The sequence below is a fragment of the Mustelus asterias genome, chromosome 1, assembly GCF_964213995.1.
Source record: "Mustelus asterias chromosome 1, sMusAst1.hap1.1, whole genome shotgun sequence".
NCBI lineage: Eukaryota > Metazoa > Chordata > Chondrichthyes > Carcharhiniformes > Triakidae > Mustelus > Mustelus asterias.
In genome coordinates this window covers 45727094-45742420 of record NC_135801.1, presented here as the reverse complement: position 1 = coordinate 45742420, position 15327 = coordinate 45727094, and the positions used below count along the sequence as shown (strand labels likewise).

The window sequence follows — 15327 nt, the reverse complement described above, 5'->3', positions numbered from 1 at the left end:
AGGTGGACAGAGTGATGAAGAAGGCATTCAGCATGCTTGGTTTCCTTGGTCAGAACATTGAATACAGGAGTTGGGACGTCTTGTTGAAGTTGTACAAGACATTGGTAAGGCCACACTTGGAATACTGTGTACAGTTCTGGTCACCCTATTACAGAAGAGATATTATTAAACTAGAAAGAGTGCACAAAAGATTTCCTAGGATGCTACCGAGACTTAATGGTTTCGGTTATAAGGAGAGGCTGGATAGACTGGGACATTTCTCTCTGGAACGTAGGAGGCTTAGGGGTGATCTTATAGCGGTCTATAAAATAATGAGGGGCACAGATCAGCTAGATAGCCAATATCTTTTCCCAAAAGTAGGGGAGTCTAAAACTAGAGGGCATCGGCTTAAGGTGAGAGGGGTCAAATACAAAAGGGTCCAGAGGGACAATGTTTTCACACCGAGGGTGGAAGTAGTAGAGGAGGGCACAATTTTGTCTTTTAAAAAGCGTTTAGACAGTTACATGGGTAAGATGGATATAACGGGATATGGGCCAAATGCAGGCAATTAGGACTACTTTAGGGGTTAAAAAAAGAGGCGGCATGGACAAGTTGGGCCGAAGGGCCTGTTTCCATGCTGTAAACCTCTATGACTCTGAGTGTAGGGTCAAGGAGATGGCGTCTGCTGTGGATCTGTTGCAACGAGGGCTGGCAGAGGGCGCGGCAGAGTACACAGCCTGGCACTTGCAGGACAGCCAGGTCCGTGAACATGAGGAGCATATTATCAGTGTCGGCTGAGAGCACCACCCAGATGCCAGACCTGTGCGGAACCAATCCCAACACCTCAAAACAAAGAACAAAGAACAAAGAACAATACAGCACAGGAACAGGCCCTTCGGCCCTCCAAGCCCGCGCCGCTCCCTGGTCCAAACTAGACCATTCTTTTGTATCGCTCCATTCCCACTCCGTTCATATGGCTGTCTAGATAAGTCTTAAACGTTCCCAGTGTGTCCGCCTCCACCACCTTGCCTGGCAGCGCATTCCAGGCCCCCACCACCCTCTGTGTAAAATATGTCCATCTGATATCTGTGTTAAACCTCCCCCCCTTCACCTTGAACCTATGACCCCTCGTGAACGTCACCACCGACCTGGGGAAAAGCTGCCCACCGTTCACCCTATCTATGCCTTTCATAATTTTATACACCTCTATTAAGTCTCCCCTCATCCTCTGTCTTTCCAGGGAGAACAACCCCAGTTTACCCAATCTCTCCTCATAACTAAGCCCCTCCATACCAGGTAACATCCTGGTAAACCTCCTCTGTACTCTCTCCAAAGCCTCCACGTCCTTCTGGTAGTGTGGCGACCAGAACTGGACGCAGTATTCCAGATGCGGCCGAACCAACGTTCTATACATCTGCAACATCAGACCCAACTTTTATACTCTGTGCCTCCTTCGCAAAAGCAGGGAAGACTCCACGCAGATAGAATACAGTTGGCCAGACAAGGGGCAGCCCTTACACACTCCTCTCCAAAGTGAAGGGATGCCATCAGAGACCTGTTAACCTTAACGAGATATTCTAAAAAGCATAATGTTGGATCTGAATAACAAAGTGCGTCCCGAACCTGAATGTCTGCAGAGTTCTGAATCGATATTCATGATCCACCCTGACAAACGCCTTCTCCTGGTCAAGAGACAAGGAGGACAGACCAGCCCTCGGCCCTCTGGGAATGGACCGGTTGGATGTTGTTGTGAATGGTCCAGCCCAGGACTAAGTAGGACTGGTCAGAGTGGATCATGTGGTCCAGCATGGTGCCAAGGTGAGAAGACATTGCCCTGGAAAAGATTTTATAGTTCATGCTGAGACTGGACACTAGTGTTTAAGGTAGCGAGATCCCCCTTCTTGTGCAGCAGGGCAATAACGTCCCTGCGCCATGAAAGGTGCATCTCCCTGGTCGCAATATTCCCCTCACGGCATGCTGTGTAGTCATTCCCCAGAAGGTCCCAGAACGCCATGAAGAACTTCATTGTCAGCCCCTAGAGAGGTTGTTAAGGGTGCCAGTCAGCTCCCCCAGGCCTGTACGGGCATAAAGCCTGGCTGACCTGTGGGAGATCCTCCTATAAAAAACTGTGATCATTCTCGCTGGATGGATCCAGAGGAAGTGACAGCAGAGGTAGTGGAGGCAGTGGTTATAATATTCCAAAATTCCCTGGATTCTGGAAGGGTTCCAGTGGATTGGAAAAAGATTAGTATAAAACCCCTGTTCAAAAACAGAGAATGGCAGAAAGTGGACAAGTTAAGTTAATGTCTGTCGTTGGGAAATTGTTGGAATCCATTATTAACAAAGTAGTAACAGGACATTTGGAAAGTCAAAATGTAACTCATTAGAGTCAGCATGGTGTAATGAAGGCTGAATCATGTCTGACAAATTTGCTCGAGCTCTACGAAGATGTAACATTCAAAATGAATAATGAGACTCCTTTTGATAGTGTATCTATAGGGCTGTGGGATCTCTATATGATGCAATGATTCTATAATTAAGATATTGTATAAAATGTCATAATTATCATAAAGAGAATATACATATTGGAAAATATTCATTGCTGCACTTAAAAGCATAGCTGCTGTGGGTGAATAAACCCTACTTATTTTAAGTTCTCCTCTATATGTCTAATTGACTATTAGGTCCTGAGCCTGCTTCAACATGTTTCATTTGTAATGTCCAAAGATTTTAGTCAATTGATCATGTTGAAGGAGACCAATGCAACAATATAGAAATAGGTGGGATCACCTTTTAATGAAGCTATGCTTAATATAAGCTCAATTTGTTGTGAAGTTAGTGTTTGTAAAATTATTTTTAAAATTGTAAAATGCTAAGAGTTGTACAATTTAACGGTTCTGTTAAAAAAGGTAGTTTTTCTGTACTGAAGAGATGCAGGTGCAAGCTGTACACAGACTGAAACATTGTATCGCGAGCCTAGGCAATGGTGCTGCCAAGACAACAGATTGTTTTTGAAGTTTGCCCAATCAGTTTCAACGAGGCATTTGAATAGCAGCAGCCTATCAGATTTGAATTTCATGTTTTGATAACCTGTCAACCAATCCTATTGTGGGGATTTTGGTAGGTCATCAGGGGTATAAGACAGAGCTCCCAGTTCCAGAGAGCCAGACAGCAACTGCCTCTGTCTACCAGCAACTGCCACAGATCACAGCTCAAGAGAGAGAGACACAGTCAGCAACTGTCTCTAACAGTGTAACAGCCACATTTATGTCTTAAAAGAAAGCCCCATCTCAATCGTAAAGGTAGTGAAGATTGTGAAAACAGAAGATAAAGGAGACAGAAGATTCCAGAAAATAACACCCGGTTGCATTTTGAAAGTGACTAAAAATTCTATTTTTTTTTCGTTAATGGGTGGCATGGTGGCACAGTGGTTAGCACTGCTGCCAGGCTTGGGTCATTGTCTACGTGGAGTTTGCACATTCTCCCCGTATCTGCATGGGATTCCTCTGAGTGCTCCAGTTTCCTCCCACACTCTAAAGATGTGCGAGTTAGGTGGATTGGCCATGGTAAATTGTCCATTAGTGTCAAGGGTATTAATAGGGTAAAAATATGGGGTTACAAGGCTAGGGACTGGGTGGGATCGTTGTCAGTGCACTGTAGGGATTCTATGATTTTATGTGGGAATTGTATTTATCTAAACAGCATTCCATTAGAATAGTGCTTTATTTGGTTTGTTAATAGTTTAGTTAATCTGTTCATTGTTAGTTAGATAAATAATGTGTTACTTGTTGCTTTTTTTCAGAGAGAGTCTCAGGCAGTTATTTTGATTTAACCACAAAGTTGCTGACGCGCAGCCATTACTACTTCTCACACACTTTTTAAACAGATTATGAAGGCAGGTACTTCTCTTTGAGTGGTTGCCTGTTAGTTCTGAGAGAGGAGATCAACCTCCACTTCATAACAGATTAAATGACATTTAGAAATTCTCATCCTAAAAACTATAATTTCTCACACATAATGCATAATGTATGACATCAAAAATATCATTAAAACTCAGAACTCATCTTATATTTGAACATTTTTGCAGGCGTGATAAAATAAACCATAAAACATGACACCAAGTCATTTTCAAGATTAATTAAATTGTACTAGCCGCATACATTTCAAAATTTAACATGTAAAAGTTATCAAATCAACATAATTGAGATGTTAAAAGCTCTTAAACATGAACACGAATAAAGAAACCTGTTCTCTCCTCTCATTTTCCTGCTGCTCTTTCAATTTTTGTTTTGTTTGTTCTTCATGAAGAACTTGCATTTTCTTTTCTAGCCACACCTATAAAACGTAAATCAATACACATATAATTGTTGGTAAATAATCATAGGTATCTTACATTCATACAGATTCGTAGTTCCTGTGTAAAGATTCAGTCTTTCTACCATTCTTATTCTTACAAAAAGGAATATTTAGAATAATCAGGCAATGGATTGGAAAGAGGAATGTTTTCTCAAAGGCAGGATGTTAAAGTCACTTGGTCATATATGGCTGAATGGAAACCAAAATCAATGATGGCAGGTTTGGGGGTGGGGGAAAGGAGATAGTAATGTGGGACTACAAGTGTATATGTGGGTATGCACATGGCTTGTTGGGTGAATTACAACCATGTTGATATCAAACTACAATTTTACAGTTTTCTTTGTCACATATCACATTCAACAGGGTGTCTTATAACTTTTATTGTAACTTATAGAGTCATAGAGGTTTACAGCAAGGAAACAGGCCCTTCAACTCAGCTTGTCCATGCCGCCCTTTTTTTTAAAACCCCGAAGCTAGTCCCAATTGTCCGCATTTGGCCCATATCCCTCTATACCCCTCTTATCCTTGTAACTGTCTAAATGCTTTTTAAAAGCCAAAATTGTATCCGGCTCTACTACCTCTGGCAGCTTGTTCCAGACACTCACCACCCTCTGTGAAAAAATTGCCCCTCTGGATCTTTTGTATCTCTCCCCCTCACCTTAAACCTATGCCCTCTAGTTTTAGACTCCCCTAGCTTTGGGAAAAGATATTGACTATCTAGCTGATTTATGCCCATTATTTTATAGACCTCTATAAGATCGCCCCTCAGCCTTCTACGCTCTAGAGAAAAAAGTCCCAGTCTATCCAGCCTCTCCTTATAATTCAAACAATCAAGTCCCGGTGGCATCCTAGTAAATCTTTTCTGCACTCTTTCTAGTTTAATAATATCCTTTCTATAATAGGGTGACCAGAATTACACACAGTATTCCAAATGTGGCCTTACCAATGTCTTGTACAACTTCAACAAGACATTCCAACTCCTGTATTCAATGTTCTGACCAATGAAACCAAGCATGCTGAATGCCTTCTTCACCATTCTGTCCACCTGTGACTCCACTTTCAAGAAACTATGAACATGTACCCCTAGATTTCTTTGTTCTGTAACTCTCCCCAACTCCCTACCATGAAGTGAATAAGTCCTGCCCTGGTTTAATCTACCAAAATGCATCACCTCGCATTTATCTAAATTAAACTCCATCTGCCATTCGTCAGCCCACTGGCCCAATTGATCAAGATCCCATTGCAATCCAAGATAACCATCTTCACTGTTCGCCATGTCACCAATTTTGGTGTCATCGGCAAACTTACTAACGATGCCTCCTATATTCTCATCCAAATCATTAACATACATGACAAATAACAGTGGACCCAGCACCGATCCCTGAGGCACACCGCTGGTTACAGGCCTCCGGTTTGAAAAACAATCCTCTACATCCACCCTCTGGCTTCTGTCATCAAGCCAATTTTGTATCCATTTAGCTACCTCACCCTAGATCCTGTGAGATTTAGCCTTGTGCAACAACCTACCATGTGGTACTTTGTCAAAGATCTTGCTAAAGTCCATGTAGACAACATCAACTGCACTGCCCTCATCTACCTTTTTGGTTACCCCTTCAAAAAACTCAATCAAATTTGTGAGGCATGATTTTCCACTCACAAAGCCATGGTGATTGTCCCTAATCAGTCCTTGCGTCTCTCAATGCCTGTAGATCCTGTCTCTCAAAATACCAACAACTTACCCACCACAGATGTGAGGCTCACTGGCCTGTAGTTCCCAGGCTTTTCCTTGCAGCCCTTCTTAAACAAAGGCACAACATTTTCCATCCTCCAATCTTCAGGCACCTCACCTGTGACTATCGATGATTCAAATATCTCTGTGAGGGGACCTGCAATTTCTTCCCTAGCCTCCCACAATGTCCTGGGATACACTTCATCAGGTCCCAGCGATTTATCTACCTTGATGCGCTTTAAGACTTCCAGCACCTCCTTCTCTCTAATATGTACACTCCTCAAGACATCACTATTTATTTCCCCAAATTCCCTAACATCAAAGCTTTTCTCAACAGTAAATAATGAGAAATATTCAATTAGGATCTCACCCATCTCTTGTGGATCTGCACATAGATGACCTTGTTGATCCTTAAGAGACCTACTCTCTCCCTAGTTACTCTTTTGCCCTTTATGTATTTGTAGAAGCTCTCTGGATTCTCCTTTGCCTTATCTGCCAAAACAATCTCGTGTCCCCTTTTTGCCCTCCTGATTTCTCTCTTAACTCTACTCCTACACCCACTATACTCTTCAAGGGATTCACTTGATCCCAGCTGCCTATGCATGTCATGTGCCTCCTTCTTGACTAAGGCCTCAATATCCCGAGGTTCCCTACTTCTACTGGCCTTGCCCTTCACTCTAAGAGGGATGTGCTTACCCTGAACCCTGGTTAACACACTTTTGAAAGCCTCCCACTTACCAGACGTTCCTTGGCTTTCCGACAGACTCCCCCAATTAACTTTTGAAAAAGAGAGAGATGCTTAAGAAAGAGTAGCAATTGCAGCAGAAAAAGACAGAAAGAATAGGCCTTGCAGATCAAAAAGTAAAAGAATCGAGACGGTTTGAATTGCAATTAAAAGAAAACGAAAGCAGGAAAGAGAGGAGAAGAAAAATAGACAGAATTAGAACTTCAGGAACTGGAAAGAAAATTTCAACTTGAAATGGGAGAAGTGCAAAATTTAGCAGCAAAAATGGCAGATTATTTTGAATTGATTCAGAAATCAACGTTTGGTTTTTGACATCAATTAGAATCTGAGGGGGAATGAAACGGGAAAAGAGAAATCCTCAGGTGGTAAAGACAAAGAAGATCTTGTTGGAGATAGAAAGGATAGTTTACCTTAAGTTAAAAAGGAAGCATATGAAGGTGGAAGAGAAATAAGAAACCTCAGATGTTTTCATCGTTATAAAGTTAGACTCACAAAGTCGCAGTATTGGTAGCTTTGAAAAAAGCACTGGGAAGACAGATGTAGTAAAACAGGATAAGCCAACGAAGTTTGTTCAAGTAGCAAAAAAAACCGTGATTGAATCAAAAGAGGTACAAAATAATGTACAGCCTGTTCTGTGGTTGATTGATAAGCAAGAGCCAGATCTCTTCAAAAAATTTATTTATGTGGGTACCAGGAGGAGTAGTTAAAATCTTAAGAAATATGGGAGCAAGACAATCTTTAATAGTGAGAAAGTTTGGAAGGAGTATTGCCAGAAAAGGTGGTATTATGTGGAATTCATGGTGAAAAGAGAAGGGGACGATTTTCCCAAAAAATGTCTATAAGTGCCCAACATGTTGGAAAGTGGGAGGTTTTCCCGCCTGCTTTTTGGCTGAGCTTAGCTAAATGAAAGTTGACAGAGGCCGTCAGGCGAATCACGCTAGTAAGTAAGAGCGGGCGGGCTGGGGTTGCTGATTTCATTCAAGAAGCCAGCATCAGGTTGCTCTCTCTGGGGGCCATTGGGCATTCGCTGATCTTAAAGTATACTGGGTGATTGGTTGACATGCATCCACACCCCTCCCCCCACCCTCCCACTGCCGATCACCGACCGCCTCCCGATTGCACACCTGCCTCCTGGACACCGCCGACCCCAACCCCCTCCCCCACACCATAGCCGGCCCCAGCCTCCTGATCACCAACAACGACCATATATGCACCTAGATACATGTGCTTCTGCACCCCTTTAAAAATTTTACCCTTTATTTTGCATTGTCTTTCCATGTTCTTCCTGCCAAAATGCAACACACTTCTCCCAATGGAACTTATCTGTCACCTACCTATCTGCCCACTCCACCAACTTGTCTCTGTTCTTTTGAAGTTCCACACTGTCCTCTTCACAGCTTACAATACTTCCAACTTCTAGGTTTCCAGCATTCTGTAGGTTCCACCTGTTTCTGCCAGGCCAATTAAAATTTGTCCCCTTGGGGCAGAAATTCTCTGTTTCTTTAACTTAGACCTCTTCCCAACAAATATAGATGGTCAACATGGACCCATAGCCAATGAAGGCAGCAATTGGTCAATCTACATGGTAAATCGGACCCAAAGAATTTTTTTATCCTTTTCCCCCCAATGTAAAGCAGTCCTAACCAATTCCTGTCCAACTTCGGTAAAAAGCCAACTATAGATCTGCTTTCTAATGCATTGCACTAATATTGCAAAGTTAGATCCATTACAGTGCATGAAAATTCTTAAAGTAGTGAATTCAACATGGTTAATTTGAAGCATGAAGAGCAGACAGTCAAGCACTGTAAAATCTTTTCTCAAATAAAACGAAATCGTTTAAACATAAGTCATTTGACCATAATTCTATTAGTTTTAAGATAGCTATGGAGAATGATACGTCTTAGACTTAGAACAGTACAGCACAGAACAGGCCCTTCGGCCCACGATGTTGTGCCGAGCTTTATCTGAAACCAAGATCAAGCTATCCCACTCCCTATCATCCTGGTGTGCTCCATGTGTAAGGGCATTCCACGCCCTTACTACTCTCTGAGTAAAGAACCTACATCTGACATCTGTCCTATATCTATCACCCCTCAATTTAAAGCTATGTCCCCTCGTGCTAGCCATCACCATCCGAGGAAAAAGGCTCTCACTGTCCACCCTATCTAATCTTCTGATCATCTTGTATGCCTCTATTAAGTCACCTCTTAACCTTCTTCTCTTAACAGTCCAGAAGGAGGCCATTCGGCCCATCGAGTCTGCACCGACCACAATCCCACCCAGGCCCTACCCCCACATATTTTACCCGCTAATCCCTCTAACCTATGCATCTCAGGACTCTATGGGGCAATTTTTAACCTGGCCAATCAACCTAACCCGCACATCTTTGGACTGTGGGAGGAAACCGGAGCACCCGGAGGAAACCCACGCAGACACGAGGAGAATGTGCAAACTCCACACAGACAGTGACCCGAGCTGGGAATCGAACCCGGGACCCTGGAGCTGTGAAGCCGCAGTGCTAACCACTGTGCTACCGTGCCGCCCTCAAAATCACCCTCAATCCCATGCCTCCGTATTTTCTGCAATAGCCTACCATGGGGAACCTTATCAAATGCTTTACTGAAATCCATATACACCACATCAACTGCTTTACCCTCATCCACCTCTTTGGTCACCTTCTCAAAGAACTCAATAAGGTTTGTGAGGCACGACCTACCTTTCACAAAACCGTATTGACTATCCCTAATCAAATTGTTCCTTTCTAGATGATTATAAATCCTATCTCTTATAATCCTTTCCAAAACTTTACCCACAACAGAAGTAAGGCTCACTGGTCTATAATTACCAGGGTTGTCTCTACTTCCCTTCTTGAACAAGAGGACAACATTTGCTATCCTCCAGTCTTCTGGCACTATTCCTATAGACAATGACGACATAAAGATCAAAGCCAAGTGATCGCTTTTTTACACCCTACAATACATTCTGCACTCTCTCCTTTCATTCCCTATGTACGGTATGCTGTGTCTCTATAGCGTGCAAGAAACAATACCTTTCACTGTATACAAATACACATGGCAATAATAAATCAAATTAGATCATTTCAAAGCTCCCCAGTCCTGCCACAGACAGACGTGAATGTTAGCAAACAATTAAACAACTAATGGGAAGGCAAGGTTTCAAGAACATTCCTTTCCTCAATAACGGCAGAGGCAGGAACTTCAGTACAAAAGACAAGGCTAAAGTGTTTGCTAATGTCTTCAGCCAGAATTACTGAGCCAATCCTTACTGATATATTTTCACCACCTACAGAGGTTCCCACCATCACAAATGCCACCTTTTTATAATTTGATTCACTGCGTCTGATATCAGCGAGGGACTTAGTGCACAGGTTATATGCCCTTCTAACATCAGGGCTGTAGTTCTGAAGATTTGTGCTCCAGAACTGGCTGAACTTGTGGTCAAGCTATTCCAGTTGGCTCAGACAATGGCAGGGACAAATCCAATCCAGCCAATTACTGCCCCATCAGGCTACTCTCAACCATCAGTAAAGTGCTGGAAGATATCATCAACAGTGCTATCAAGCATCAATAGTTTGCTCACCCAGTGCTCAATGTGGGTTCTGCAAGGACTACATGGCTCCAGACCTCTTTGCAGCTGTTTCCAAACATTTGACTGATTGCCTTTACATCAAGAAAAAAATTTGAATGTTTGTATCAAGGAGTTCTAGTAATATTTTACACATTCGTTCACGGTGGTAGGCTGCTTTATCTTGGGTCATGTCAAGCTTCTTGAGTGTTTTTGGAACTGCTCTCATCCAGACAATTGAATTCCATCACTCTCCGGACTTGGACCTTGTGTGCAGTGAATAGGTTTTGGGGAAACAGGAGGTGAGCTATTATCCACACAATTCGCAGCCTCTGACCTGGCCAGTATTTATATGGCTAGTCCAGTTCAGTTTCTGGTCAATGGTAATCATTAAATGTAAAGGGGAGATGGTTGGATTCTCTATTTGAGATGGTCATTGCCTGGCATTTGTGTGATGCAAATGTTACTTGTCAGTTAGCCCAAGTTTAAATGTTGTCCAGTTCTTGCTGTTTATGGGTATGGACTGCTTCAGTATCTGATGCTAAACAATGTTCAATCATCAGTAACATTCCACCCCTGACCTTATGAAGGTCTGAACTGAATATCTGACCTTATGAATGTATGAAGAACTAACCTTGTAAAGCTGAAGGCAAAATGAAAGTTCCCTATGAGTTAGAATCATGTCTAGCAGAATACAATATGATTCTGGTTGTTGAAGGCCAATTACCATAGCCACAGGACATCAGCGCACTGCCCTCAGCCCAAGCATGCTCAGCTGTTTCTTCCTCGTAAGGTCAGATATGGTTATTTTTGCTAATCAGTGGACAGTGCACTCAAAACTTCTCAGATGATGTCCATGTTCACATGCAGCAAGACCTGGACAATATTCAGGCTTGGGCTGATAAATGGCAAATTGTATTTCTGTCACACAAGTTCAGGCATCTCCAAGAAGCGAATCTACCCACCTTCTCTTAACATTTAATGGCATTATGATATTACCACATTGACAGCAGCAGTTCAAGAAGGGAGCTCACCACCACTTTTTTAAGGACAATTAAGGATGGGCAATAAATGCTGGTGTAGCCAGTGATGCCTACATCTCATGAATGAATGAAAGAAAATTACCATTTCTAAAATAGCACCTCTCCCTGCTCCATCAAATTCTGGGGATTACCAGTCATCTGTAACCTATCTGAAACAGTCACATAAATGTTGTGACAAGAGAAGCTCAGAGGCTGGGTATTCTGTACTGGATAACGGACTTCTTGACTCCAAAGTTTTTCCACCATCAGCAAATGAGGAGTTTGATCAAGTACTCTTCACTTGCCTGCATCAGTACAGTTCTGTTGGGTCCATGCATTTCTTTGAACAGACAAGGGGACAGCATTGGCACAGGGTTTGAAAATGAATTTCTTTTATTGAACAAAACTTAAGATAATGAACATGACAGAAGCGAAAAGAAAAAGCAAACTTTGGAAACTGGCTTTTAAGCAAGCCAGTCCCTGTACTGTACTGGACAGGATCTTGAAAACTGAACTAAAATCCACAATGTATCTCAACCCTTATCTTATTATTGTAAGTGTCCTTCGCAGGCTGTTACTGTTTAGAAAAACAAGCCATGCAGCTGCAAGACCTGTTTGCCTGCTGTACCCTTCAGGATTGCAGTCAATTTTCAGCGAATCTTTAGCCTTAATTTTAAAACATAGTCAAGTTAGCAGTCAATTTTTTAAGCTTAGCAGAGTTAGTTACATAGGCAGAAATATCTTAAAATGAAGCCTTTGCATAAATGAAGTCTTTGCATAGACTGAAGCAAACAGGGCTAAACATACATAGGATCTCTCAAACTCCAACACAGAAGAAACTCAACGCTATCAAATGGACAATCCTGCTTGAATTTCACCTCATTCACCACATTAAACATTCACTTTCTCTAAGATTTGTATACAATGTAGTGTGTAGTATCTACAAGATACACTACAGTAACTCATCAAGTTTTTTTCAATAGCACCTTCCAAACCTGTTTACTGTCACATAAAAACCAGAGGAGCAGACAAATATTTACTCAACACAAGCAAATTCGCTTTCAAGCGTGTCACACACCATTCTGACTCAAATATTTTACCATTCCTTCATCGTCACAGGATCAAAATCTTGAAATTCCCTATCTAACAGTACTGTTAGTGTACCTAGACCACACAACTGCAGAGTTCAAGAATATGGCAACTCATGATGGGCAATAATAGGTCTTATTTTCTTGCTACATTCCAGAATAGAATTCCCTATTCATTGCTGTCCCATGACCTTTGCTTTTACCTTGTACTATCTGGTACTTGGGTTGTCCATAGAAGAAGAAAAGAAGAAAGACAGGCGAGTTCCAGAATAGAGAGGGGGAGAAATAAATAGGAGAGATGCCATCAGAAACAGTTTGGAAAGAGCAAATGTTCTAACTGGCTGTGGTTGTATGTTAAAATCTCGATGGTGGTAATCATGTAATAATTCTATTAGATTGATATCAATTAGGAACACAATAATGGTAATGTCAAGAAATATCAGAAAAGGATTTTCTCTTCATAAAGAAAGCTGGCGGATGACCTAATGGAGGTCTTTAAAATTATGAAAAATTTAGATACAGATGGAATATTTCAATTTCTAAGGAATGAGAAGCTATTATACAAAATAGTCACGAAGAAATCAAATAGGAATAGAGAATAAATGTCTTAGCCAATAGTGATGAGAAAATGAGGAACTCGCGATCACAGGATATTGTTGAGTAAATAGCATTTAAGGAGAAGCTAGGCAAGCATGACAGAATGAGATGGGTCACAATGATAGATTCAAATGAATAAAACGGAAGAAGGCTCAAGTTTCTCTTTTAATTTTCTCATGGGGTGTGGGTGTCACCAGCAAGACCAGCATTTGCTGCTGATCCCTAATTGCCCTTGAGAGCAGTTCAAAGTTAACCTCATTACAATCGATCTGGAGTCACATATAAGCCAGACAAGTTAAAGACGGCAGATTTCCTTCCCTCACAGAATTGTTATGGCACAAAAGGAAGCCATTTGGTCAAAAACATTTTGAACCAGATTTTTTTTTTAAAGCTTTGACAAAGGGTCATCCGGACTCGAAACGTCAACTCCTTTCTCTCCTTACAGATGCTGCCAAACCTGCTGAGATTTTCCAGCATTTTCTCCTTTTTTATGACGATATATGATGGTTTTATGCTTATAATTACTGAGATCAGGTTTTAATTCTAAATATTTGAATTTAATTAAAATTCCATCATCTGCTATGGTTGGATTTGAACCCATGGGCCCATTAAAGTTTATTTATTTGTCACAAGTAGACTTACATTTACAGTGCAGTGAAGTTACTGTGAAATTCCCCTGGTCGCCACATTCCAGCCCCTTTTCGGGTCAATGCACTTAACCAGCATGTCTTTCTGACTGTGGGAGGAAACCGGAGCTCCCGGAGGAAACCCACGCAGACAGGAGGAGAACTTGCAAACTCCACAGACAAGCCGGGAATCAAACCCTGACGTTGTGAGGCAGCAGTGCTAACCACTGTGTCACCGTGCCACCCATTAGTCTAGCGTTCTGTATTACCTAGTCTAGTGACATTGCCACTATGCCATCATTTCCCCGCAGAGTGGAGCACAAACACCAGTGTGGACTGATTGTACCAAGTGACCATTTTTTATGCCTTATTTCCTAAGTAATCAGATGTGATGTCTACTATTTCTACCTGTTTCAGAGTTGTAATGTATCTCCAGCTCATGTAATGAAACAGTTCAAAGTATATTTTCAGGAGGCAGAGTACATAGATAGAAGCTTCAGGGATGTAGTTACTCTGAGGAATGAAGATTGATGGGTGACGGTGAGAGGGGCTGGGAGGAAACAGTCAGTGCAGGGATCCCCTGCGGTCATTCCCCTCGGCAACAAGTATACCGCTTTGGATACAGTTGAGGGGGACGACCTACCAGTGGTAAGCCACGGTGACCGGATCTCCAGCACTGAGTCCATCCCTGTGGCTCAGAAGGGAAAGGGGGAGAGCAGGAGAGCAATAGTTATTGGGGACTCGTTAGTTAGAGGGATAGATAGGAGGTTCTGTGGCAGCAAAAGAGACTCACGGATGGTATGTTGCCTCCCGGGTGCCAGGGTCCGTGACGTCTCAGACCGTGTTTTCAGGATCCTTAAGGGGGAGGGGGAACAGTCACAAGTCGTGGTACACATCGGTACCAACGACATAGGTAAGAGAAGGGACGGGGATTTAAAACAGGAATTTAGGGAGCTAGGGTGGAAGCGGAGAGCCAAGACAAACCATGTTGTCATCTCTGGTATGTTGCCGGTGCCACGTGATAGCGAGTTGAGGAACAGGGAGAGAGTGCAGATAAGCACGTGGCTGCAGGGATGGTGTGGGAGAGAGGGTTTCAGTTACATGGATAATTGGAACACATTCTGGGGAAGGTGGGACCTGTACAAACAGGACGGGTTGCACCTGAACCAGAGGGGCACCAATATCCTGGGAGGGAAATTTGCTACGGCTCTTCAGGGGGGTTTAAACTAATTTTTCAGGGGGATGGGAAAAGGAGCTGTAGTCCAGAAGCCAGTGTTGAGTGTAGTGAGGTATTGAGGAAGGTATCAAGGTCGCAGGAGTGAATCGGCAGACAGGAAGGTGGGTTGAAGTGTGTCTACTTCAATGCAAGGAGCATCCGGAATAAGGTAGGTGAACTTGGAGCGTGGATTGGTACTTGGGACTACGATGTTGTGGCCATCACGGAGACATGGTTAGAACAGGGACAGGAATTGTTGTTGGAAGTTCCGGAGTATAGATGTTTCAGTCAGAGTAGAGAAGGTGGTAAAAGAAGTGGAGGAGCAGCATTGTTAATCAAGGATAGTTTAACGGCTGCAGAAAGGCAGTTCGAGGGGGATCTGCC

At 42.6% G+C, this 15327-nt stretch overlaps 1 protein-coding gene across 3 annotated transcripts in view; it reads right to left on the bottom strand.

Moving 5' to 3' along the window:
- LOC144493158 (uncharacterized) overlaps nucleotides 1–15327 on the bottom strand; it is a 334243-nt gene that overhangs the window by 185749 nt on the left and 133167 nt on the right. For all 3 annotated transcript variants that reach the window (XM_078212064.1, XM_078212058.1, XM_078212070.1), the window contains exon 7: nucleotides 4225–4314. In XM_078212064.1, the coding sequence (XP_078068190.1) occupies nucleotides 4225–4314 (90 nt within the window). The remainder of the gene's footprint in view (nucleotides 1–4224; nucleotides 4315–15327) is intronic.